This window comes from Brachyhypopomus gauderio, chromosome 4, assembly GCF_052324685.1.
Source record: "Brachyhypopomus gauderio isolate BG-103 chromosome 4, BGAUD_0.2, whole genome shotgun sequence".
NCBI lineage: Eukaryota > Metazoa > Chordata > Actinopteri > Gymnotiformes > Hypopomidae > Brachyhypopomus > Brachyhypopomus gauderio.
In genome coordinates this window covers 33,073,145-33,098,355 of record NC_135214.1, presented here as the reverse complement: position 1 = coordinate 33,098,355, position 25,211 = coordinate 33,073,145, and the positions used below count along the sequence as shown (strand labels likewise).

At 43.6% G+C, this 25,211-nt stretch overlaps 1 protein-coding gene and 1 long non-coding RNA gene across 3 annotated transcripts; one reads left to right on the top strand and one right to left on the bottom strand.

The window, feature by feature from the left end:
• Nucleotides 1-11,173: 11,173 nt before the first annotated feature.
• On the bottom strand, nt 11,174-16,165 carry LOC143513093 (uncharacterized). The gene is made up of 3 exons (XR_013130581.1): nt 15,729-16,165; nt 11,481-11,572; nt 11,174-11,374 (listed from the first exon to the last, which is right to left on the bottom strand). It is a non-coding gene; the product is annotated as an uncharacterized LOC143513093 (long non-coding RNA).
• LOC143513092 (serine/threonine-protein kinase SBK1) lies at nt 13,943-19,809 on the top strand. 2 transcript variants are annotated; one of them, XM_077004088.1, is made up of 4 exons: nt 13,943-13,983; nt 15,882-16,058; nt 16,611-16,813; nt 17,802-19,809. In XM_077004088.1, exons 2-4 carry the CDS (start codon nt 15,890-15,892, stop codon nt 18,438-18,440), a joined length of 1,011 nt encoding a protein of 336 aa, XP_076860203.1. In that variant the 5' UTR covers nt 13,943-13,983; nt 15,882-15,889; the 3' UTR covers nt 18,441-19,809. The 2 variants fall into 2 exon arrangements, with proteins under 2 accessions (XP_076860203.1, XP_076860202.1); XM_077004087.1 differs by lacking the exon at nt 13,943-13,983 and adding an exon at nt 14,638-14,958.
• The last annotated feature ends 5,402 nt before the right edge of the window (nt 19,810-25,211 follow it).

Genomic DNA, 25,211 nt, shown 5'->3' with positions numbered 1-25,211 from the left:
ATGATCGATAGGGCCTTCAGACGGGTACGGAGTATCGAGCGCTTTCGAGAGAAAGAGGGGGCACGTTGGTGCTGCTCACTTCTTATTGCCCTTCACACAGATACAGCCAGCCAGTGTGTATTGCCCTCAGAGAGAGCCCAGCCTATACATGGATGTTAGTGGGTGGAGAGGAGAGTATCTGTGCCTGGTGCACTTCAGTGCATTGTGGGTATATTTAGCACTGTTTGAATGTTCTACCATAAACAGCAGCCCAGGTTTCGGCTGTCGGCCAAGCTCAGCTGTTACCATGGGAACCGTTTACTCCAGTCTGGAGACGAGATTGTCCCTCTTCTAAAAGAGGGACGAGGGACCACGGCGGCCACACCGGTCACCAACACGTCGCATCATAAAAACACAACCACTTACCGGAGCACCCCACCCGAATACAGCGGTGCCTTCAACTCACGAGTCCCGATCTGCGGCAGAGCCCTCGTCTGCGTCAGCTGCTCGATACTGGGATGCAGGCGCATGCACGTTTATCTGCAAACACGCACGTCCGAGCATCTGTAGGAATGCGGTCGCAGACATGTGACCACGTGCAGGCAGACGGCTGTGGCCGAGCGCTGGCGTACAGACGGCTGGGGGCGTGCGGTCATGTGCAGAAGGCTGGGGGTGTGCAGTTGTGCGCAGACGGCTGGGGGTGAGCGCTCTAAGCTACCGGTCTCTGGAATAGAACACACAACAGCTATGCACCTTCATAAAGGGACACATAGACGAGACAGAAAGTGACAGGGTGTCTTACGTCTGATGTTATTTTTAGCCTGGGCCCGAGCCCCTTGTCCGCCACCCGCCCCTTTCAGGGACATGAATTTCTACTTGTTTGTATTATCATCATTCAGTTCACAATTCAGTCACTGTAGTACAAATATGGTGATGAGTTAGTGGTGAACTTCCCTAGTGGTGAACTTCTCCCCTCTCTCCAAACTTTCAACAACAACATGCACTTTGGATGCAGCTTGCAGTAGTATAATGACTAACAGCCCAATACACTAATAATAATCTAATAATCTGGGTTATTGTTTTAGAGGTTCTTGGCACCTGGCTTCTTTTGCATTTAACATGCTGCTGTATATCTCCCTCTGCTGGTTGTCACTGGAACAATAATAACCTTTTTTAATCAGGCATAAAATATAAACCTGGTGGATTGAACACTAATCTTTAAATGTGCAGAGCTGTTCAGCACTCTGAGAGGCAGCTTCCTGCTGTAGTGTTATGGTTGAATGAGTTTACACACATCCAAAGCGACCAGGGTGACCTTTGGCGGTTTCTGATGGAGCGTTATGTACACAGCCCACTGAAACTGTCTATTGTGGTCGTGTCAGAGGAAGCAGGCTGGTCTTTTCCAGTAAGGGGTGCGTGAACTTCTTCTTTCTTGTGAAGAGAAGCCCTCAAATTTCACTTTCCCGACATAGACTACGCCTTTCACTGAAGGGCTTTCCTGTTTTCAAAATGTTTCACATCACATGATGCACCAGAGAGTTCATTGGTGTGAAAAGGCGTGTTGGGTTAGGGTGTGTCTACACACTAACAGGACCCGCGTTTTTACACATGGAGCAGGGATTTTTGAGTGTGTGTGTGTGTGTGTGTGTGTGTGTGTGTGTGTGTGTGTGTGTGTGTGTGTGTGTGTGTGAATGTGTGTGTGTGTGTGTGAATGTGTTGTTTATGTGAGGGACAGAGTGAAAGAGAGAAACAGAACACGTTTCTACACACACAAAGCGGTTGCTGTAATGTTGCTTCTATGTCTAAATTAAAGGCTTGTGCAGTGCTGAACCCATGGCTGGGGTTGTGAAGCTGAACTCTGGCCCGGGTTGTCCGGGGTTGTGAAGCTGAACTCTGGCCCGGGTTGTCCGGGGTTGTGAAGCTGAACTCTGGCCCGGGTTGTCCTGCCACCTCTGGACTCTTTATGCTCCACAGTTCTGCAGCACACGGATGCGTTGAGGTGCCCTGGGGCTCTGTGCACATCCCAGAGACAGGGGGCCATCTATACCTCTGCTGGCACACACAAGTGCACTGCTTGTTAACACGACATGCAAGTTTATGTGCACGTGTCTTTAAAACTACTCTGACTACATCTTAGTGCAGCGTAATCCTTGCATAGGGTGTATAAAAATGTTCAACAGGGAATTTTCCCAGTTTCTGACAGGGAGGACGGGGTGAGTTCAAGCTGGTGAGAACATGGGAGACACAGACACATTAAACAAAATAAATTAAACAACTTTGCATGTTGCAAAGGTATCACATACATATGATGATGATGATGAAGGTGATGATGATTGTGTAAAGTCAGTCACTTAAATGTAAAAGTTTAACAAACCTAAAACAGACAGTTAAGGTTTAGAAGGCCATGCGGTTACCAAGGCTGTCTGTGTACTTGGAACACTTCAAATTACATGCTGTTTGTCTACTGTAGCCAACACTTCCTTAATTCATGACTGAACCATACAAGACAATAACAACAGGTCTCAGATCAGTGGACAGGACTCAGGGAACTCCAAGTACGTTTGGAAAGAAAGCGGATGTTCTGAAATCCAAATAACACGTTTCCTGTGCCTCCTGCACCAGCGTGAGTGCAATCACACGTGCAGTTCGCTAATTTCAGACACTCTTGCAAGCCACGAGTGAGTAATGACCATTTCATAAGCGTAAAAAAAAGAAAGAAAGAAACTCTCTGGGAGGTGGAGGTTTCGTCACTATTGTTCAGTGTAAAGAAGACCAAGGATGAAAAAGGTCGCAAACTTATATAAAGCATTTTGGTCCTTGTCAGTTTGCCTTGAGTCATTAACCTTATTTTACTATAATGACAGCAAAACACACTAGTCTGGTTAAAGATTCTCCAAACACCAGAGTCTAGTTAAAGATAAAGAAGTTTATGGGGGGAAGCATTAAAGATTCAGTGTGAGCACTTTTGTACTGCACACTCATTAAAGATTCAGTGTGAGCACTTTTGTACTGAACCCTCATTGTTCTCTGATCTAAAGAAAAGGTTGAAAATGTTGAGTAAGCTCGCACCTTTTCCTTCTTATAGTCGTTTTTTTTTTTTACCGTATTACTTAGTGCTACCACCAGGTGTCACTATACAACCAAGTCACTAAGATTCGGCTCTGAAAATTCTTGGGTGATTTATTGCAGTTCTCTGTCGTCTCTTACCTTCATACTCTCGTTGCTCGGTATGCCTTTGTACTTTTCTCGTCTCCTGTTACTCTCTCTCTCTCTCTCTCTCTCTCTCCCTCTCTCTCTCTCACTATCTCACAGAACAGCACAGAGCCTCTAACCTTCTGTGTGGCAGAAGTTTTTGTGCTTTTGATAAAGGTGTTTAAAATAAGACTGATCACACCATAGGCTCTCTACCACTAGAACTAACACCACAGAAAATATTCTAATTCTTATAAACAATAATATAAACATTTTTACTGATATGTTCCCTCTTTCATATTTATTAGGCCAAGTCCGTTTGGCATTTCATTCATGTAATGAATGATAGTGTCTATGTTCCAGTGTTTTTTTTACAATTTTTTTAGATTGTGGGAAAATCACTGGTAATGTTTTGTAACTTTCACAGTATTTTTCAATATTTATGCAAAGGGTTTTTAGGTTATAGGACATTCTATAAAACAATATCGGAATGTCACATTCGTTGTGTTATGTTCATGAAACCATTTCTTCTGTTTAGGTAAATATCTGGCAGAATATTTTTAGAAAATGACAGGTCAAATGTTCTGGGAATGTTTACTGTCCAATTTATAATAGCGGCCATAGAACATTCTGCAATTTTGCTTCTAGAACATTACAGTTCATATGTTCTGGGAACATTTACAGTGACATTATATTTATATATAATGAACATTATAGTTCATATATAATTATATAATTTCATATATATATGTTAATGTTAAAAAGGATGTCAGTTCATATACTGTATATATATATATATACTGATATATAATGATATATATAATGATAAAGTATATATATATACTTTATCATTAATGTTAAAAAAAATGTTAAAAATTATATCCAAATTACATTGTGATGAGAATGAACACAGCCTGACACCTTTCATAATGAAACTACAGGGACGTTCCATTAAAATAACGTTCAACAGGCTTCCTCTTTGTGAGCCTTGTGGAGATGTTCCCTGCTGGCTGGGGAACTGTCCTCGTGACTCACAACTCACCGGGAGATTCCTCTAAAGGCAAAAACACCAAAACAACTGAGACTAAAGTTTAAATTCATGTACAAAACAGGAAGACAGAATGGAAATACTGATTCCTCTCATTTCGATTTTTAAATACACAAGGTGTTTTTTAAATTTATTTTATTTCTCACAGCTCAGCATAGTGCAGTGAGGGAACCTGTCACTGGATATTGGCCTGTTCTATCTTTAATTTCAGACCAAATGCCTGCATGTCCCTGTGTCATCGCAGCCGTGTGGAGCGGGAGGAGAGGATGAGAGTGATGTGGGAGAGGGCAGAATTCGTCTCTTTAACGCTACACTACCCTTTTGTTCTCTGCACGTCACCATCCCATTTCTCAGGGCCCCTGGCACCCTGAAGCCTGCGACAGGATCCTCACGCACCCCACTATAAATACCCTGGGGGCAGCTTCTGGGCCCACACATCCCATAGCGGTGACATCACGTGTTTTCTTTGCCCCTCATGGGTTCGATCGAACCCCATTGTGGGGGAATAGTGTGGCAAGCTTGAAGGAAAGCGGTGAGAACTGAGGTGAACGAGGATGCTTTGTTTTGTTTAACAAAAAAAGTGTTGTTTAGTGTTTTTTTAATTAGACCTTTTTTCACTACAATATAGTGTAAAACTTTCCAGCTTCTTTGAATTTTTCATGCAACCTTATCAACGGGTAAGTCCTTTAAAAGGTTCCCTTGAGGTACTTCTGATCTGTGTTTAATAGAACTTGCTCAGTAATATGTAATGTCTGTTTCTGATTAGTGCCTTGCTCCCTTTAATGCATGCTTAATAGCGCAGTCACCTAAACCCATATCGCCCAGGATACAAGGCATCGTCTTAGCAACATTCTGAACGCACAAACCATCTTGATGGATGGAGATTGACAATACTGACCAATGGTTCATGTACTGTAAAACTTAGTAAAGAACTGACGTGCTGCAAAACTCAGTATTTAAATAAAAAAAAGTAATATACATTAAAATCTAGTGTAGAAATTATTAATGTACTATAAAACCTGATACTGGATTTACTCAACCAGAAGCTTATAAGAAGCTTACTCAAATAATGAATGCACTCTAAATGCAAGAGTGTAATGTATTATTAATGAACATTATTAAAATGTGAAATCAATAGCCCCAGTGCAGAGCAGTGTCTCTCAGCAGAAGGAGCTTCCCGCTGAGTGCAGACAGACAGAATGAGTCTGAAGTGCGTGTTCAGCTCAGCTGCATGAAGGCTCGTGTTTTTCCACAGACGAGCAGAACTCGGGTTGAGGGACTGTGGTCTCGGGGATGGCGCCGTCTCCCTGATGAAGCACCCGCAACAATTTTACTGGGGCACACGGTGTAAGACAACACTCTGTGGACCAAATACCCTGTATCTTAACAGCAAGCAATGGGGGGCATCTGAGGGGTGAGGGACTAGCATATGTGTGTGTGTGTGTGTGTGTGTGTGTGTGTGTGTGTGTGTGTGTGTGTGTGTGTGTGTGTGTGTGTGTGTGTGACTGAGAGTGTGGTACATATAGGCCCGCACATATGCTACATGTGTACATTTCCTATATTCTTGTCATGTTGATCCCTGTGGGGATTCTTCCCCATCATCCTATTACAGCATTCCTGACATTCCCCAGTCGTGCTTCCTAATTTCACTGTCAAACACACACACGCAGGCACATGAACATGCACACGCGTACATGTATGCGCACACACACACACACACACACACACACACACACACACACACACACACACACACACACACACACACACACACACACACACACACACACACACACACACACACACACACGGAGCCATCAGCGGAATGCCCTGCGGCTATCTCCCTCACTCTCCCGGACTCTGAGGATTGGATTGCATGACAGAACAGAGAGAGTGATCAGCATGGAAAATCTACACGGCAAAAATCCCGGTGATGAATTAGCACCTACAGTTATGAACTAACCCATACAGTGCGTACTATTATCCAGCAGGACTCACACGCACACAGTAGCTGTTAATACCCTGTTGCTTTGATCTCAACTTCTGTTATGTTTTGATTTTTGAGAGCAGTACTGATCCCCTCCGGGCTCACAGTGGCTACTACTGAACAACGGCTCATTTTGGCTGAAGCAGGGCTGGGGAAATAGGCCCGCTAGGCAGACTGTGACAGCACTAAGGCCAGCCTGCCTGTCAGGCTCTGCCTCACCAGTCGACGGCGGGTTGGTGGCAGGTCAGGATAAAGCGCCGGAGGCAGGAGTGGTGTGTCAGTGTCCTAATGAGGCAGAAAGGAGTCGATTCGTTGCCAAGGACGCTGTGTCAGAATGTGAAACACAGAGTAATACACTGATGTGTATGTGCACACATGCCCACACACACACACACACGCACACACACACACACACCAAGGCCTGTCATGCTGTTTTTGTGGGGCATTGAATATTACCGAATGAATAATGTTATGCTTAATCCTAACCTTAACCTCAGCACCCCATAGTAAATCACTCTTCCCAAAGTGCTACACACATACCACACATACACAACACACACACACACACACACACACACACACACACACACACACACACACAAACACATAAAGCTGGACGGCCTGTTGGTCTGAGCTGATCTCTTCACAGCACTGTGTCCACCTTTATGGTGCTGTCTGGCTCAGACGTTCCATCGTTTAGAAGCTCTGCTCATTAAGCTTCCTAAATTTAGCTTCTCCTCTTTTCTGCCCAACTAGCTGCCACTCAAGCATGAAACCACCATGCTGGCATTATGCGCCTTTAAAGCCCAGTGGGAGAGAGACATGACCCTGCACACACTACAACACCGCTCCACCCTGCACACACTACAACACCACCCTACCCTGCACACACAACATCACAACACCACCCCACCCTGCACACACTACAACACCACCCTACCCTGCACACACTACAACACCACCCCACCCTGCACACACTACAACACCACCCCACCCTGCACACACTACAACACCACCCCACCCTGCACACACTACAACACCACCCCACCCTGCACACACTACAACACCACCCCACCCTGCACACACTACAACACCACCCCACCCTGCACACACTACAACACCACCCCACCCTGCACACACTACAACACCACCCCACCCTGCACACACTACAACACCACCCCACCCTGCACACACAACATCACAACACCACCCCACCCTGCACACACCACAACATCACAACACCACCCCACCCTGCACACACCACAACATCACAACACCACCCCACCCTGCACACACTACAACACCACCCCACCCTGCACACACTACAACACCACCCCACCCTGCACACACTACCACACCACTCCAACCCTGCACACACAACATCACAACACCACCCCACCCTGCACACACCACAACATCACAACACCACCCCACCCTGCACACACTACAACACCACCCCACCCTGCACACACTACAACACCACCCCACCCTGCACACACTACAACACCACCCCACCCTGCACACACTACAACACCACCCCACCCTGCACACACTACAACACCACCCTACCCTGCACACACTACAACACCACCCCACCCTGCACACACTACAACACCACCCCACCCTGCACACACTACAACACCACCCCACCCTGCACACACTACCACACCACCCCACCCTGCACACACTACAACACCACCCTACCCTGCACACACTACAACACCACCCCACCCTGCACACACTACCACACCACCCCACCCTGCACACACTACAACACCACCCTACCCTGCACACACTACAACACCACCCCACCCTGCACACACTACAACACCACTCCAACCCTGCACACACAACATCACAACACCACCCCACCCTGCACACACCACAACATCACAACACCACCCCACCCTGCACACACTACAACACCACCCCACCCTGCACACACTACAACACCACCCCACCCTGCACACACTACAACACCACCCCACCCTGCACACACTACAACACCACCCCACCCTGCACACACTACAACACCACCCCACCCTGCACACACTACAACACCACCCTACCCTGCACACACTACAACACCACCCCACCCTGCACACACTACCACACCACCCCACCCTGCACACACTACCACACCACTCCAACCCTGCACACACTACAACACCACCCCACCCTGCACACACAACATCACAACACCACCCCACCCTGCACACACCACAACATCACAACACCACCCCACCCTGCACACACCACAACATCACAACACCACCCCACCCTGCACACACTACAACACCACCCCACCCTGCACACACTACAACACCACCCCACCCTGCACACACTACAACACCACCCTACCCTGCACACACAACATCACAACACCACCCCACCCTGCACACACTACAACACCACCCCACCCTGCACACACTACAACACCACCCCACCCTGCACACACTACCACACCACTCCAACCCTGCACACACAACATCACAACACCACCCCACCCTGCACACACCACAACATCACAACACCACCCCACCCTGCACACACCACAACACCGCCAGCCCTGCACACACTACAACATCACAACACCGCCCGGCCCTGCACACACTACAATACCGCCCAGCCCTGCACACACCACAACATCACAACACCACAACACCACCCGATCATGCATACACTACAACATCACAACACCGCCCCACCCTGCACACACCACAACATCACAACACCAGCCGATCCTGCACACACCACAACACCACCCAGTCCTGCTCCTACACACTCAATTCAACTGATGAAAGCAATTGTCTAAATACTTTATAAACCATGACTAAAATGATAGTTAATTGAGTCTCTCTCTCTCTCTCTCTCTCTCTCTCTCTCTCTCTCGTGTTATCAATTACAAATCCATATTTCTTTTCTACTTCTGACCGCTGTACCTTACAAAAGGGCACTAGCCTGGCTGGTATGGTGTGATTTTTGTTTCAATAGTTCCACAAAAGCAAAAGTAAATCCAAGAGCAGAAAGTATATGTTATGAATGCAAAACAGAAAAATATATATCAAAAGTATATATTTTTTATATAATTGGTTATTTGAAACTTATTTTCGTTTGCATTTTGACAAGTTTTTGGTTCCATTGTTTTTGTTTTTTTGGATTTTCCCAGTAAGGTCTTTTGCTTCTGGAATCTCTCTTTGCTTCTGGTTCGTTTTTTGCTTCTGACTTTTGGAACACATTTCACGTGTGGGAGGGTCTTAGATGAAGGCGTTCCTCTGCAATCTCCATTGGTCACTGATTCCGGACTGACACAGAGCTCTGAGACCGCCTCTGGGACCAAGCCACGCCCACCCCACCAGCCTCCCAGCGTTTTCAAACGTGGCGGAACGCGGTGGTTCTGTTTCACAGTAGCATGTAAACTAAGTTTTACCATAAAAGTTTATACAAAGGTTATAATTAATTGGTAAATGGTCTGTAGATATTGCAAATGTACACTGTATAATAACTACATTAAGCATGGCAGTTAATATTTAGCACACTTCACCAGCGCGAGCTTTTTAAAATTTTAGTGAACTGGATGCAGACATGAAAATCTGTCACCTTGCGGCGAAATTCGCCGTTTTTGAAGTATTTTGCGGTAAAACAAACTCTTATGAAAAATAGGTAGATAGTAAAATAAGAAACAAGATTTTTTTGTAGTTCTAAATGATGAACCCTGGTATTTTTTACACTCATTTTTGCCGCTGATGTTATTTATTGGTTCATTAAGATATAATGGTTTTGACTGAGCCATCTGGAATGGCGAAAGCGGCTCGCGTTTACGGATCTGGCTCCATATATTGACAAGAAAGGTCAATATTTTTCAGCGCGACATTACCGTGAGAGAAGTCAACAGGGAAGAGCGTGTTTAAAGCTAGCCTTTAAATTATTTTTAATTTAATCGCTGCTGTAGCTTCTGTCACCGTTTTGCTACATTCACAATAGTAGCGACTAGTTACTCCTCCTGGATCATTCGCTAGCGTCCCCGCGGGTCTAAAGTGAGAAGGAAACTAATCCGCACTCTGCGTTTCAATGGACTACTCTTCTTACTCGCACCCCTCCAAGTTAAAATCTTTTTGTTTTTATCTCTGAGTCGGACAGTGTCTGAATGTCATGTCTGACATGTATTATGTTTAGTATCTCTATGTTCAATGGTTCAATGAATATTGTTCACTTCTTAATAAAATATGGACAGCACAAGATGCATGTGATGTGTGTTTGTGTGTGGTACCTGCAGAACACTGAAAAACAGTGTGAGTGAACAAAGCTGGTTGTATATAGGGTGGCCACTTTTCAGTATTGCTTTAATTTTGGTATTTGGCTTTAATTTTGGTATTTTTTACTATTATGGATTTTACTATATTTGGCATCACCTCTCGTACACCAGCTGCCCCCCACCCCCCGTCCGTCGCCATACCAGATATTGCAAATACTCATATTTCTTCCACACATCAATGTTCTCTCCATCCAGTTCACTAAAATTTTAAAAAGCTCGTGCTGGTGAGCATGCTTAATGTAGTTATTATACAGTGTACATTTGCAATATCTACAGACCATTTACCAATTAATTATAACCTTTGTATAAACTTTTATGGTAAAACTTAGTTTACATGCTACTGTGAAACAGAACCACCGCGTTCCGCCACGTTTGAAAACGCTGGGAGGCTGGTGGGGTGGGCGTGGCTTGGTCCCAGAGGCGGTCTCAGAGCTCTGTGTCAGTCCGGAATCAGTGACCAATGGAGATTGCAGAGGAACGCCTTCATCTAAGACCCTCCCACACGTGAAATGTGTTCCAAAAGTCAGAAGCAAAAAACGAACCAGAAGCAAAGAGAGATTCCAGAAGCAAAAGACCTTACTGGGAAAATCCAAAAAAACAAAAACAATGGAACCAAAAACTTGTCAAAATGCAAACGAAAATAAGTTTCAAATAACCAATTATATAAAAAAATATATACTTTTGATATATATTTTTCTGTTTTGCATTCATAACATATACTTTCTGCTCTTGGATTTACTTTTGCTTTTGTGGAACTATTGAAACAAAAATCACACCATAGGCTGGTCATCTGTCCACACGGAGTTGTAGCTACGTCTATTCCTGAATATTGCCAGGGAACATCTCGCTGCCCCTGCATGTGAAAAGCACAGTGGTTTAGTATACATTTTACTTGCTGTATAAATTTTGCTTACAATCTGTCAGCCAAAAAAGGGTTACTGTTACAAGTTTTTCATTACCAGCATTTCGGTGATGAACTTGTTGTTGCTAGAGTTCAGAGTGCTGCATTTAAAGCAGCTACTCTGAAATCATTTTGATAAGACTGCAGTTCCTGAAAGAGAGAGGTCACGATTTCACGATGTAAATTCTACAAAAATGGTTAATGTGTTCAATGACAAAGATTATAAAAAACATTGCAACTCTTTCCCCAGATAGTTTTCCATAGATAGCCCACTCTAAATGTGCATTAGCTAGGTAATTTTGTATAAACCCGAAAGTATAAACACTTTTTGAAAATATCCAACAGAAAATTCACCTATCTTAACCCCTCCTTCCATCCCCCCAAATACATATATCGCGCTGTGCTCGACTACGTATTATTTTCATCACTTTATTCAACCGCCTCATAGAAAATGTCCCATAGAAAATAAAAAAACAGACATAACATCACAATGAACGTAAACTGTAAATGTGACTCTTATTAATACTCACACTTATCAATCTAGTATGTTTATACTGGGAAACTAGCGGCAGAAGTTAAATAAACAACTCCGGTAACGTTAACTATATAACAGATAAGTAAAACTAGCTAAAACATCCAGGTTAGCGATACTGCACAGCCAACGTTAGTTCTGAATATTTTTTTTAATTTTCAGTACATTTCATTTATGGTTTGTTGTCGAAACACTTGTAAGTTGGTTCCTAGCAAGATAGCTAGCTAGCTAACTACTCTGGGCTGAAATCCTGCTTTATCCAAGCTTTCGTATCCCTTTAGTTCTATATTCTGGGGCTTTTTGTTTGTTTGTTTTGGTGTTTTTTTTTTCTTTGTTTTTTAGCAGTGCAAGTATTTTCACAATTAACCTTCTCTGCCATCCGTGTGCAGTTATCTACTTAACTACCTCGCTAGCTTTCTGCAACTGTGTTACACACTAGACCCCCCATACTCAAATAGCGGTCCGCGGGCCTTTTTAGGCCCATTGGGCATCTATTTCTGGCCCGCAAGCTGTTTTGAAAAGTTTTTTTTTTTTTTGCAATAATAATTTTATTCAGTTTTCACTTTTTTCACACATCTACAAACTAGAATACACATATATAATAAAAAATGAGAAAAGAACAAGAGACAGCCATATCAACATATTCTGAAAAAACTGATTTTTTAGTCATGTATACATATATCCATCTATACATACCTATGTGATTATTACCCCTTTTCATAGGACAGTACTTTTCGGTCATATCTGACAGCATTCTACAATACTGCGTATATGTTGTGGAAGACTGGAAAGGAAAGGATACCAGACGCGTGCAAATTGATCATCGTTGCCTTTAATTCTGGCGCACAAGTGTTCAAATGGGAAAAAATTTTAAATTTCGTTTTGCCAGAAACTAATTGTGGGTGACTTATCATCTAGCCATTTAATTAGTATACATTTACGTGCAATAAACAATAACTTATCAGCTAGCCTAATTTGACATGTTGTAAGATTGACCTTGTCTTCACCCATACCAAGTATAAAGAACCACGGGTCACACTCAATGGTGCAGGGGAATATTTTTTCAAGCTTTCTCTTTACCTTTTTCCAGAAAGAGGCAATAACTGGGCAGAACCAAAACATATGTGAGTAGGTACCATACCCATTTGAAAAGTTTAATGATTATTTTTTTCAATCGCGCTATCCGCTCTTATTTTGAAATCGCGCAACGCGATCTCAAGACGAGGATGGGGATTGCCTCCATGGCAACAATAAACAGATAGCAGCAGCAACACGTTTACCGACCGGAGCAATAATGACATGCCCGAAATTTAGACTGTACGCTGTCTTCGGTTTGGATGCGTATGAACGATGCGCAGAGACTACAGGGTGCTGGCATACGGCCAGGTGGTGAGAAAGACATGTAGATGGGGAGGTGGTGAGAAAGACAGGTAGATGGGGAGGTGGTGAGAAAGACAGGTAGAAGGAGAGGTAAACGGGCAGACGGTGAGAAAGACAGATAGACGGGCAGTCAATTCATTTGGTCCGATAGAATGATTGCAACGTTTTTTTAAGACCTGCCTCTGCCATATATATATTTTTTCTGTTTTACCATCAAATAAATTTTATTTATTTATTGATATCGCGATGTAAAGAGCATTTCAAAAGAACAAAAATGCGTCTACACTCAATTACATACTCCACCTTAAACTGCCTAACTTTCTATGCAAGGTCACACACCGCCTACATAAAGAACAATCCCTTGAAGGCTCATATGGTGGTTATTCTGTAAATAGAGAATTAGAGCCATTAGACACTGAAGCTTCATGGTCAGTTTTAGAGTTCGTGCCAGTCCGATTAGCCACTCCCTGATCTCTCTAACAGAGCTACACTGAAGGTGAGAGAAGGACAAAGAGAGAGAGAGAGAGAGAGAGAGAGAGAGAGAGAGAGAGAGAGAGAGAGAGAGAGCGAGAGAGAGAGAGAGATGAAAGTGAAGATCATTAGTACTCTTGCAATGAGCACACACATTGGACACGTTGGACACTGCAAGGTGGGACATATTAAAGAGACTTGCTTGTGCATGTTTTTAGTGTGGAGGTCTGTATATGGGTGTGCATGCATCTGTGTATGGGTGTGACAGTATCTTAACATTAATGTTCCTCACTTTGTGTTTTGGGTCATTTAGTTTTTTTTTATAAGAAATGAAAATATTGTCTGATAGAAAAATGTTTTTCTGTTGTTATACTTAGGATGGGCTTAACAGGCAGGGGCCGCTGATAAATAACATGATCTCAGTGAAGATTTTCTCCAAACAAAATTTGTTTTTGTATAATCTCATTCCATACAATTAACCCTAAGCATTATTTACTAGAAAATCAATTCTGTCAGTGACAGAAATTAAAATATTTATTTATTGTTTATCAGTTAAATCAGATCTACATTGCATAGGCACCCTGTTCAGGGTTGGTTCTCACACACTGGCCTGTGCTACAGGGCTAGACTCTGGCCTCCTAAGACCCTGAGTTTTATTAAGTGCATGAATGAATGAATGAGTTCATGAATAAGTTGTAATACACATCAACACATCTTACTGGCCACCATACCCTGATCTTTTTTATACTGGCATAAATACATTTGCCTTCTCCCTATACCAGTGAGCTCTCTCTAAATATATATTTTCAAGCTAACCTCTCATATAACAATATACGAGATACGCTTATATTTCATTACTATGTTGGGACGGGACCATGTTGTGTTGAAGCTGTCTGAGAGCGAGTTAGATTTTCTGATGGTAATCATTTTGGCTCACACGGAGAGGTTGCGTTGTGGGGATGTTTTACATGCGTCTGCCGATGCGGCCGCAGAATGAGCTACGGAGCGAAGAGAATTTGCAACCAAATGTGCGACCAAGAGTTTTGACCCTCCGATGAGATCAGAATGAACGACAGTGATTTGAAAAAGCCAGTTGTGAGCATGCACTTTGGACAGTGGAGTCTCTCCTGTGAAGAGGACGCGAGGGTACGAGGTGTGTGTGCTGTGGGTTGGGAGGACAGGTTAAAGGTGCACCCAGTCCGTCTGGTTAAACTGGAGCATATAGGAGAGAGCACAGATATACGCGAGTCTTTAGCGACACACAACTGGGGTGGGTTTCCCGAAACGTTCGTAGCGCTAAGTACTTCTTAACCTCGTACGTTTCATACGAGGTTACGAAGTACTTGGCGCTACGAACGTTTCGGGAAACCCACCCCTGTTCTTTAAGCGCCGGATCAGTTAACTACATGAAACCACAATTTTCGCAAAACGCTGTAAATATGAAATAAGCATATAGACATTTCTTAATATTTTAATATTATACTTATTATTGTTTTTTATTTTAATTAGTTAAAAATTCAATATTTTATATGGTCTAATATTGAACAACTTAATATTGGCTTTAGTTATCTTTTTAAAGTATAGCAAGCCCGCTAGGATATTTATTTTAAATATATTCTGTATATGGGGGCCTACATTAATGATTAAACTGAATTTGCCACAAAAAAACTTTTATAGCGAGTCAACTACGTCGTTCTGGAATAGTTGCTGCTGTTCATTGATTTTCTGAGTTTTATAATTCATGTTTATTATTTATTATTTACTACTACTCTGCTATACGTGGCATAAGTAAATTTCAAGCTGTCAGCTTAGAAAATAATGTTGGGCAGCGTCTCTCTTTTAAAAGTTCAATTCTAGAGTCGTTAATAAAACATCTGTTCACTATGCACATTTCAACACACTTTTCACATTCAGAAATCTGACCTCAGACGGACGGTCAGGTTATTTTTTGTCCCGTCAGTAGATTCCGAGTGCAGCACGCTGTACGCCGTTTGCCTTACGCAGTCGTTTTCTCAGACCTTAACAGAACGAACCGTTGAATAATGAAAGCCTGTTGTGCCCGGTGTGTGGCGACAGGCAGCGGGATGATTGAGCTGGATTCGGTTGCCGAGGGGAGCAGCCCGATCGAAGAGATGATCGAGTTGACGGCGCAGAGTCTGTGTAAGCTGGAGATCAAAGATCACTTCAACATCATCAAGGAGATCGGCCGCGGGAAGTATGGGCGCGTGCTGCTGGTCACCCATCGCTGCCGCGGTAAGGACCATCACGACGCAGGAAATAAAAAAAATGTGGACTTGCACTTTCTTCTTTTTTTTATACAATAAGAATCAACAACAAAACGAAGGATGTCAGTTCCTCATGTCGTGCAACCACTTTAAAAAATCTAATTTGTACCCAATGTAGATGATTCCCCCACCACAAAAAAGTCCCATTTTCCCATATCCTCCAAACAGCTGCAAAGGTTCACTCCTATCTGTTCTGACAACCCTGCCACACACATTGCTTAAGTAATAAATGATCAAATTACAGTTGCACCCTATGTACCCCTTCACTATGTTTAGAGAAGCCCCCCAAATCCTAATCAGCAGAACACTTTCTATAAAAATATTAATTTACAGTTCGAAGACTACAGAGTTTTGCCTCCCTGACATTTAAAGCTAAATCGTTCTGCTCCCATGATATCATATCAGGCAGCTGCAAAAACCGACATCAAATAAATCACAGGCCCATACAGATCTTTATGTGTCTCTGGAGATGTTGGATCCCTGTGTCTCGTGTTTCTTCGCCTTGGCATGTGTGTTGCAGGCACGCCCATGGCTCTGAAGGTCCTGCCCAAAGCGTCCACCAAGCTGAAGGGCTTCCTGCGAGAATACTGCATCTCTCTCCAACTGTCCTGTCACCCCTGCATCGTGGGCCTGTTCGGCATCGCCTTCCAGTCCAACGAGCACTACGGCTTTGCCCAGGAACTGGTGGTCGGCCGTGACCTGTTCGCCATCATCCAGCCTCGGGTCAGTCTCCAGACCGGGCGTTCAGAACGGAGCACCCGGCCACGCGGCAGTGAACTCCCCTGAAGTTTAACCCGCTAATGACTTCACCGTCGTTCCGAGACCTCCTGTCATTCCAAAACGTCTACTGCACATCTTTCCTGACATTATCGTAAATGACAAGTGCTGATTTAATTGGGGTAAATGCCAAGTTTGTAAATGCCAAGTATTCTACACAGCTGGCTGCTTAATAACACCTAATAGTAACGAAAGAAGTTTTGGCATTGATTTAGTACTCCTGTACTTGTGATAAAAGTCATGACTCTGGTTTGCCAGAGCCAGACATGATAGAGAATGGGCTAAACATATTTGGGGGAATGAGTGTATGAAGTGGAAGGAACCTCTCTCCGAGGGTGAGTGTGTGAGTCAGGGCTCCTGCTGGGAGCGCACAGCTGCCCCACTTCCTTTCAACACTGCAAGTGCCTCCATGAGGCTGTCTGAAATATTAAACTCCAGACACAAAAGATTTAAGGAGCAACAACACAGCGGAGGTGCCAAGCCTGTCCTCATATTCCAAGTCCTGCAATTATATGATCTTGTGCAAAGACCTCATGCCAGGAGAAACCAAAGTGTGGCCCTTTTGCTGAGTGACAAACTACTGAAGAGCAAGTAATTCATAGCACAGCTCATGTATAATTTGAATAATCCCCCCTCCTCCACACTGCAGAGCCACAATGAAATGCTGCTGGAAAGAATATTGAAGAACCTTCGAAATAAATGAAATAAAAAATATATACTTGATTACACTAATCTTGAGTTGAATGGGTTTGTTTTGTTTTATGATGTTAAGTGAGACCAGGATATACTTCTCTCTCTCAGATTCATGTTCTTAAAAGCACATGATGCTCAATTTTATCAATGGTGAAACCGAAACATTGAACTGACATTGCTAAATATTTGATCTGAGTATTTAGAGCATTTCGTTTAACTGAAACATCTCTGCTGTGCACAGGTGGGCATCCCAGAGAGTGCCGTGAAGCGTTGTGCGGTGCAGATAGCCAGTGCCCTGGCCTACATCCACGGCCTGGGCCTGGTGCACCGGGACATCAAGCCTGAAAACGTGCTCCTGCTGGACACCCACTGCCGGCACATCAAGCTGGCCGACTTTGGCCTGACGCAGCGTTGCGGTGCGCTGGTTCGCTTCATCTCAGGCACGTTACCCTACATGTCCCCGGAGCTGTGCGCCATGGTCTCGCAGGAGGGCGAGGAGGTGAAGGTGCCCCCGCTCAGCGTGCAGTCCAGCCTGGACACCTGGGCCTTCGCCGTGCTGCTCTTCTGCATCCTTACGGGCTTCTTCCCCTGGGAGCGCTGCACCCACGACGACGACTTCTACGAGGAGTTCGCCGCCTGGCGGAGCGACCCGGCGGGCACCGCCATGCCCTCGCAGTGGAGGAGGTTCACGCCGGCATGCATGGAGATGTTCGGGAGGTTGCTGGCTCTAGACGCCGACGACAGGGGATCGGTTGAAGACGTGAAGGGCTTCGTGGGAGAGGAGTGGGTGAGGAGCTCGAATGCCCAGCCCGGGCAGGGAGGAACGGTTCCAGCCGCCGAGGTCCTGAGTCCCTGCTGCAGCAGACCGTCCCCACACTGAAGCTCTGACGGGACTTTCAGGACTTTCAAGAGACCAGCGGGTATAGAATTCAGCATTGTTAAAAAAATTGTTTTACCTGACACCTTAAAATGCTGCTGTCAAAGGACCTGCCACGTAAAGTGCTGACTCATAGTCACTGGTTTTTTATTCCCTGATAGCTCCACTAGCATCTTTGGGGTATGGTGTTCCTTTAAGATTGAGTGCCCATTGCTGCCAGCTAGCAGGAAGGTTTCTATTCAGACCGCCTGCAGTAGCAAACTGAAATAACGATTTTATTGTCAGATTTACGGCCCACAGGATGGGAAATGAAAGCATCCAGTAAACTCACCTCTAGAGTTCTGTGAACTAATACAGGGTTCAAACGCAACAGGGCTGGAAGGTGCAGGCTGTGTTAACCCAGTCATCCCCAGAACACTGGTGTAAACAGAACATGTTTCCACAATCTTAGTCTCTGCTGCATGTATAGTCACACAGTGTGGTGGTATTAGAATGGATTTTCTTTGCAAACAATATTATATTTGAGTTAAGGATTAACTTAGAGAGGTAGGAACAGTGGTTCCTTAAAGTGAATGCAAAATCATCCTGGTTCTTTTATGACTGCAGTAAGGAGCTATAGATCTACTTAAGCGGCATGTTAGAGCTACGGCTTTTGGCTTTCCTCTTGCAGGAATTATAATAAATACATCACTTAAGTCTTTCTTAACAGCTTTTTGATACTACCCACTTAACTACATTTTTCATGCATAACACCGATGAAGATGGCAGATTCAGGTTACTAACTGCTTGGAAGTGCAAGCGATCTGTGGCCTTTTTCTTTCAGAGCCATATATCTAACACACACACACACACACACACACACACACACACACACACACACACACACACACACACACACACACACACACACACACACACACACACCACACTCCATTCCCCAGGAGCCTTCACCCTTTAGTACAGAATAATCTCTTGGCGTACTCAGTGGCGGGCATGCCAGTGATGGACAGTGTGTGGGTGTTTGCTGGTGCCTGGCGCGGGCCGGCTGGAGGCTTGTGTGTCCCGTGGGCTGAGGTCCGGCTTGGCCAGCATTCGCAGGTCAGGAGCTCCACACGCTTTACAGCATATTTAGAGGGTTACGCCAACCAGGATCGCATTTCCGCCACATCGTGGCACTGCGTTAATAAAACCTGGCAGCTTTAAAGCCTCGAGTGAAAAAAATATCGCACCTTTGTGGAAACATAAGCAGTACATAACTCAAACTCCAGGGTGTTGTATATACCACAGCTACAGACCTGCAGTACAGCGTATACAGCGAGGCAACTGCATGTCAGTCTTACCTTAGATTACGTTTCAACACTCTACAAATAAAGTTTGGTTTTCAACAGACCCTACTCGTGTCTCTATCTGATACTGAACAATGTATGTAAAGTGTCAATATACAGTGTCTGTTCCTGGAACGATCCTTCTGGATGACACCAGACTTATTTGGGATGAAGTCATCACGATACACTCGTACACAGCTGCTCTAGCTAGTACTTAACAGTCACACTATCTGGGGTTAATGCTGTGTTACTATGAGGCTAATGTCTACCAAGTCCTTTTAAAATGTGTCCAGTAAGTCCAGAGTAAACTTCATATATGTGAACGTATGCGTAATCAGTTGAGCAGTAAACAAGAGCAAGAACTGTTATTATTATCTTTGTTTATACAGCAAGCGTACATACACATGACACCATGCCAATTTTCAATTAGAAAATACATTGATGGCAAGATGCAGATAGCCACACTGGAAATGCAATCCTGCACTGAAGCCACACACTAAATAAGGCTTCCTTTTTCGACCATTCTTGTTGAGTGGTGTGTGTGTTTGTGTGTGTGTGTGTGAGCTTAAAACAACAGCTGAAGTGACATCACGCGTGTCTTACACAAAGTGTGAACAACAAAATAGCGAGACCAACACACAACTGGTTAACCTTCCAGATGACATCACTGGTCCCGATCTCCCAGCAGGCCCTGGGACAGATGTGGCGGTCCTGGGCTCGAGCAGAAGGCTGCTGAGAGGATGGATCCTCTTTGACGGATAACAGCGCAGCCTGCTCTGAATAAATCTTCTGTTATGCTTTGTTATGGAAAATTACCACAACTGGGGCCCTCAGTCTCACAGCCAACAGCTTCCTATTACACCAATCCACATGGCTGTGTGTGTGATATAAGTCATTTAGTTATTTCACACCGGGGGGACGCCAACTGGCCAGACACGCTCGTCCTATGGACGCAATTTTAAATGAGATGACAGGTTGAAGAGGACATAGCATTTGTGTGTGAATGTCACCGTGTTTTCATTACGCTGTCCAGAGGGGTCTGTGAGTGCATGTGTATATGAGTAATTATCAATCTGTCTGCTTATCTGTCTATAGATCTGTACGCTTTCTTTCAGACTGAAATTCATGTACAACAATGATATCTGCCCTCAGGTGTTACCTTTAGAGCCCTCCTACTTTAGAAGAACAACCAATCAGATGTTGAGCTAGTCGTCAGCCGGTCACATGACCAGTCAGGTGGGCAGGTGTTCCTGTAACTCAACCGGTACACCAGGTGCCAGGAACACCAATGTAAGTGGTTCATTTTCAGGCTTAAAATGATATCTATCAATAGTTTTTGAAGCATCATACCAAGGGAAAGATTTACTGACATATTCACTACCAGCAGATTACATGCAAACCATGTGGAAGATAGTATCTGTAGGGTTAAACTCTTTATAAATAAACACAGAGCACTCTTTATAAATACAGCACACACTATAAATACATTAAACCAATATATACATTAAACCAATATAACAAGATATCTCTTTATCCGTAACACATCTTTATTAACACTCTTTATAAATACATAAATACATGTCTGAACATTTATTATGATTATAAACATGATGTTGGAGAGGACCAAATACAGGAACCTTTTCTGTTTTTTTTATTATTATTAATTTTCCTAATATGTTGGTAATGTATTCAGCCAAATGTTTTTTAAAAATCAGCTTACAAAATAGTGCATGAAATTAAAATGAGGCTGATTTGTTGTTAAATATAACCATTCCTAATCCAACCTACCCCACAAAACAATGACATTATGCCAAGGGTCGAAGACAGGATCAGGATATCTGGTTTATTATTAAGTGAAACAGCTGGTAGCTTGTCGGCTAAAAACAATACAAACACAAGCCCTCTTAGAAATGCCCAGTACTGTTCGAAGGGGACCAAGGGAAACAAGCCCTGGGTCGGAATCTTCACCCCTCCTTCTAGAACACGGGAATGTTCTGTGTTCTATTCCGGGATTCTCTCTGCTGACATGTCAATCTGCTCTACTGTCAGATGCTGAGAGTTCTGTTTACACAGAATACTCGAAGCACCACTTACAAATTAACCCCACTGGGGAAATCCAGTGCTGTGCTCTTAACAAGCTTAGAATAGCGCGGTTCAAAATACATTACATAAAAAATACCTCTGGTGTGCAATGCTTTGATTGTGCTTGTATTTATGATTATAAATAGCTGATAAATTATTCTGCCCTTCTCCTACTAGGAGATACATATGCAATATTATCTGTGGTTTCACAGCCACTGTAGTGTTATTGATATTTCTCTAACTGGAGAGAAGTAACACAGGCGGTACCGCACGAACATCGCTGTCAGTGTGGAGTCTCAAAACCTGAATTGCAACAGCTAGTGGAAAGTGAGGGTTGTACTGTGCAGAAGAGCAAGCTCCCTGGAGAAAGATGACAGGCGGAGAGAGAAAGACAGGTGAAGAGAGACAGGCGCAGAAAGACAGGCAGAGAGACAGGGGGCCTTGAGGGTCCTGTGACTGAAAACACAGAGAGCAGTAGCATAAATCCCAGAGGTGTATAATCCAGGTTCAGAAAGTAAAAGTCCTCACCAGGATTTTGCTCAAGCTTGCTAGATTTTCTAATTAGTGCAATCCAGGTAAATGAGTGGAATCAACACAATCCAGGAAGCCTGAGCAAAATCCTGGTGAGGACTTTTACTTTCTGAACCTGGATTATACACCTCTGATAAATCCATCACCACGGCAACAAGCTCCTTTTAATATGCATTGCAGCAGATTCTTCTTTGAACAGTGTATGTAGACACGGTGTAATGTAGTGGTGTTGTGGTGAGTGTATATAGATATGGTGTAATGTGGTGGTGTTGTGGTGAGTGTATATAGATATGGTGTAATATGGTGGTGTTGTAGTGAGTGTATATAGATATGGTGTAATGTGGTGGTGTTGTGGTGAGTGTATATAGATATGGTGTAATGTGGTGGTGTGTGTATATAGATATGGAGTAATGTGGTGTTGTGGTGAGTGTATATAGATATGGTGTAATGTGGTGGTGTTGTGGTGAGTGTATATAGATATTGTGTAATGTGGTGGTGTGGTGAGTGTATATAGATATGGTGTAATGTGGTGGTGTTGTGATGAGTGTATATAGATATGGTGTAATGTGGTGGTGTTGTGATGAGTGTATATAGATATGGTGTAATGTGGTGGTGTTGTGATGAGTGTATATAGATATGGTGTAATGTGTTGGTGTTGTGGTGAGTGTATATAGATATGGTGTAATGTGGTGTTGTGGTGAGTGTATATAGATATGGTGTAATGTGGTGGTGTTGTGGTGAGTGTATATAGATATGGTGTAATGTGGTGGAGGTGTGGTGAGTGTATATAGATATGGTGTAATGTGGTGGAGGTGTGGTGAGTGTATATAGATATGGTGTAATGTGGTGTTGTGGTGAGTGTATATAGATATGGTGTAATGTGGTGGTGTTGTGGTGAGTGTATATAGATATGGTGTAATGTGGTGGTGTGGTGAGTGTATATAGATATGGTGTAATGTGGTGGTGTTGTGGTGAGTTTATATAGATATGGTGTAATGTGGTGGTGTTGTGATGAGTGTATATAGATATGGTGTAATGTGGTGGTGTTGTGATGAGTGTATATAGATATGGTGTAATGTGGTGGTGTTGTGAGTGTATATAGATATGGTGTAATGTGTTGGTGTTGTGGTGAGTGTATATAGATATGGTGTAATGTGGTGGTGTTGTGATGAGTGTATATAGATATGGTGTAATATGGTGGTGGTGTGGTGAGTGTATATAGATATAGTGTAATGTGGTGGTGTGGTGAGTGTATATAGATATGGTGTAATGTGGTGGTGTGGTGAGTGTATATAGATATGGTGTAATGTGGTGTTGTGGTGAGTGTATATAGATATGGTGTAATGTGGTGGTGTTGTGGTGAGTGTATATAGATATGGTGTAATGTGGTGGTGTTGTGGTGAGTGTATATAGATATGGTGTAATGTGGTGTTGTGGTGAGTGTATATAGATATGGTGTAATGTGGTGGTGTGGTGAGTGTATATAGATATGGTGTAATGTGGGTGTTGTGGTGAGTGTATATAGATATGGTGTAATGTGGTGGTGTTGTGGTGAGTGTATATAGATATGGTGTAATGTGGTGGTGTGGTGAGTGTATATAGATATGGTGTAATGTGGTGGTGTTGTGAGTGTATATAGATATGGTGTAATGTGGTGGTGTTGTGGTGAGTGTATATAGATATGGTGTAATGTGGTGGTGTTGTGGTGAGTGTATATAGATATGGTGTAATGTGGTGTTGTGGTGAGTGTATATAGATATGGTGTAATGTGGTGGTGTTGTGAGTGTATATAGATATGGTGTAATGTGGTGGTGTTGTGGTGAGTTTATATAGATATGGTGTAATGTGGTGGTGTTGTGATGAGTGTATATAGATATGGTGTAATGTGGTGGTGTTGTGATGAGTGTATATAGATATGGTGTAATGTGGTGGTGTTGTGAGTGTATATAGATATGGTGTAATGTGTTGGTGTTGTGGTGAGTGTATATAGATATGGTGTAATGTGGTGGTGTTGTGATGAGTGTATATAGATATGGTGTAATGTGGTGGTGGTGTGGTGAGTGTATATAGATATAGTGTAATGTGGTGGTGTGGTGAGTGTATATAGATATGGTGTAATGTGGTGGTGTGGTGAGTGTATATAGATATGGTGTAATGTGGTGTTGTTGTGAGTGTATATAGATATGGTGTAATGTGGTGGTGTTGTGGTGAGTGTATATAGATATGGTGTAATGTGGTGGTGTTGTGGTGAGTGTATATAGATATGGTGTAATGTGGTGGTGTGGTGAGTGTATATAGATATGGTGTAATGTGGTGGTGTTGTGGTGAGTGTATATAGATATGGTGTAATGTGGTGGTGTTGTGGTGAGTGTATATAGATATGGTGTAATGTGGTGGTATGGTGAGTGTATATAGATATGGTGTAATGTGGTGGTGTGGTGAGTGTATATAGATATGGTGTAATGTGGTGGTGTTGTGAGTGTATATAGATATAGTGTAATGTGGTGGTGTTGTGGTGAGAGTATATAGATATGGTGTAATGTGGTGGTGTTGGATGCTACATCTCCTGCTCTTCCTTGACCACATCACCTCTCACAGCCATCCGTTGTCATTAAAGCGTCTCTAACTGACCCATCCTGTTTGCATGACCTAACACACATTCACAGCTGGCTGCCATCACACTGAACCATAGAGGTGGAGTCAAGCTGCCCCCCCCCCCCCTTAGAGGATGGCCATGTCCAGGTTGGCCACACCCCCAAACCTCCCTTGGGATTCACACCAGTGACCACAAATCAGACTCTTATCTACTGTACACCGATACAGCTGCAGATTCCTA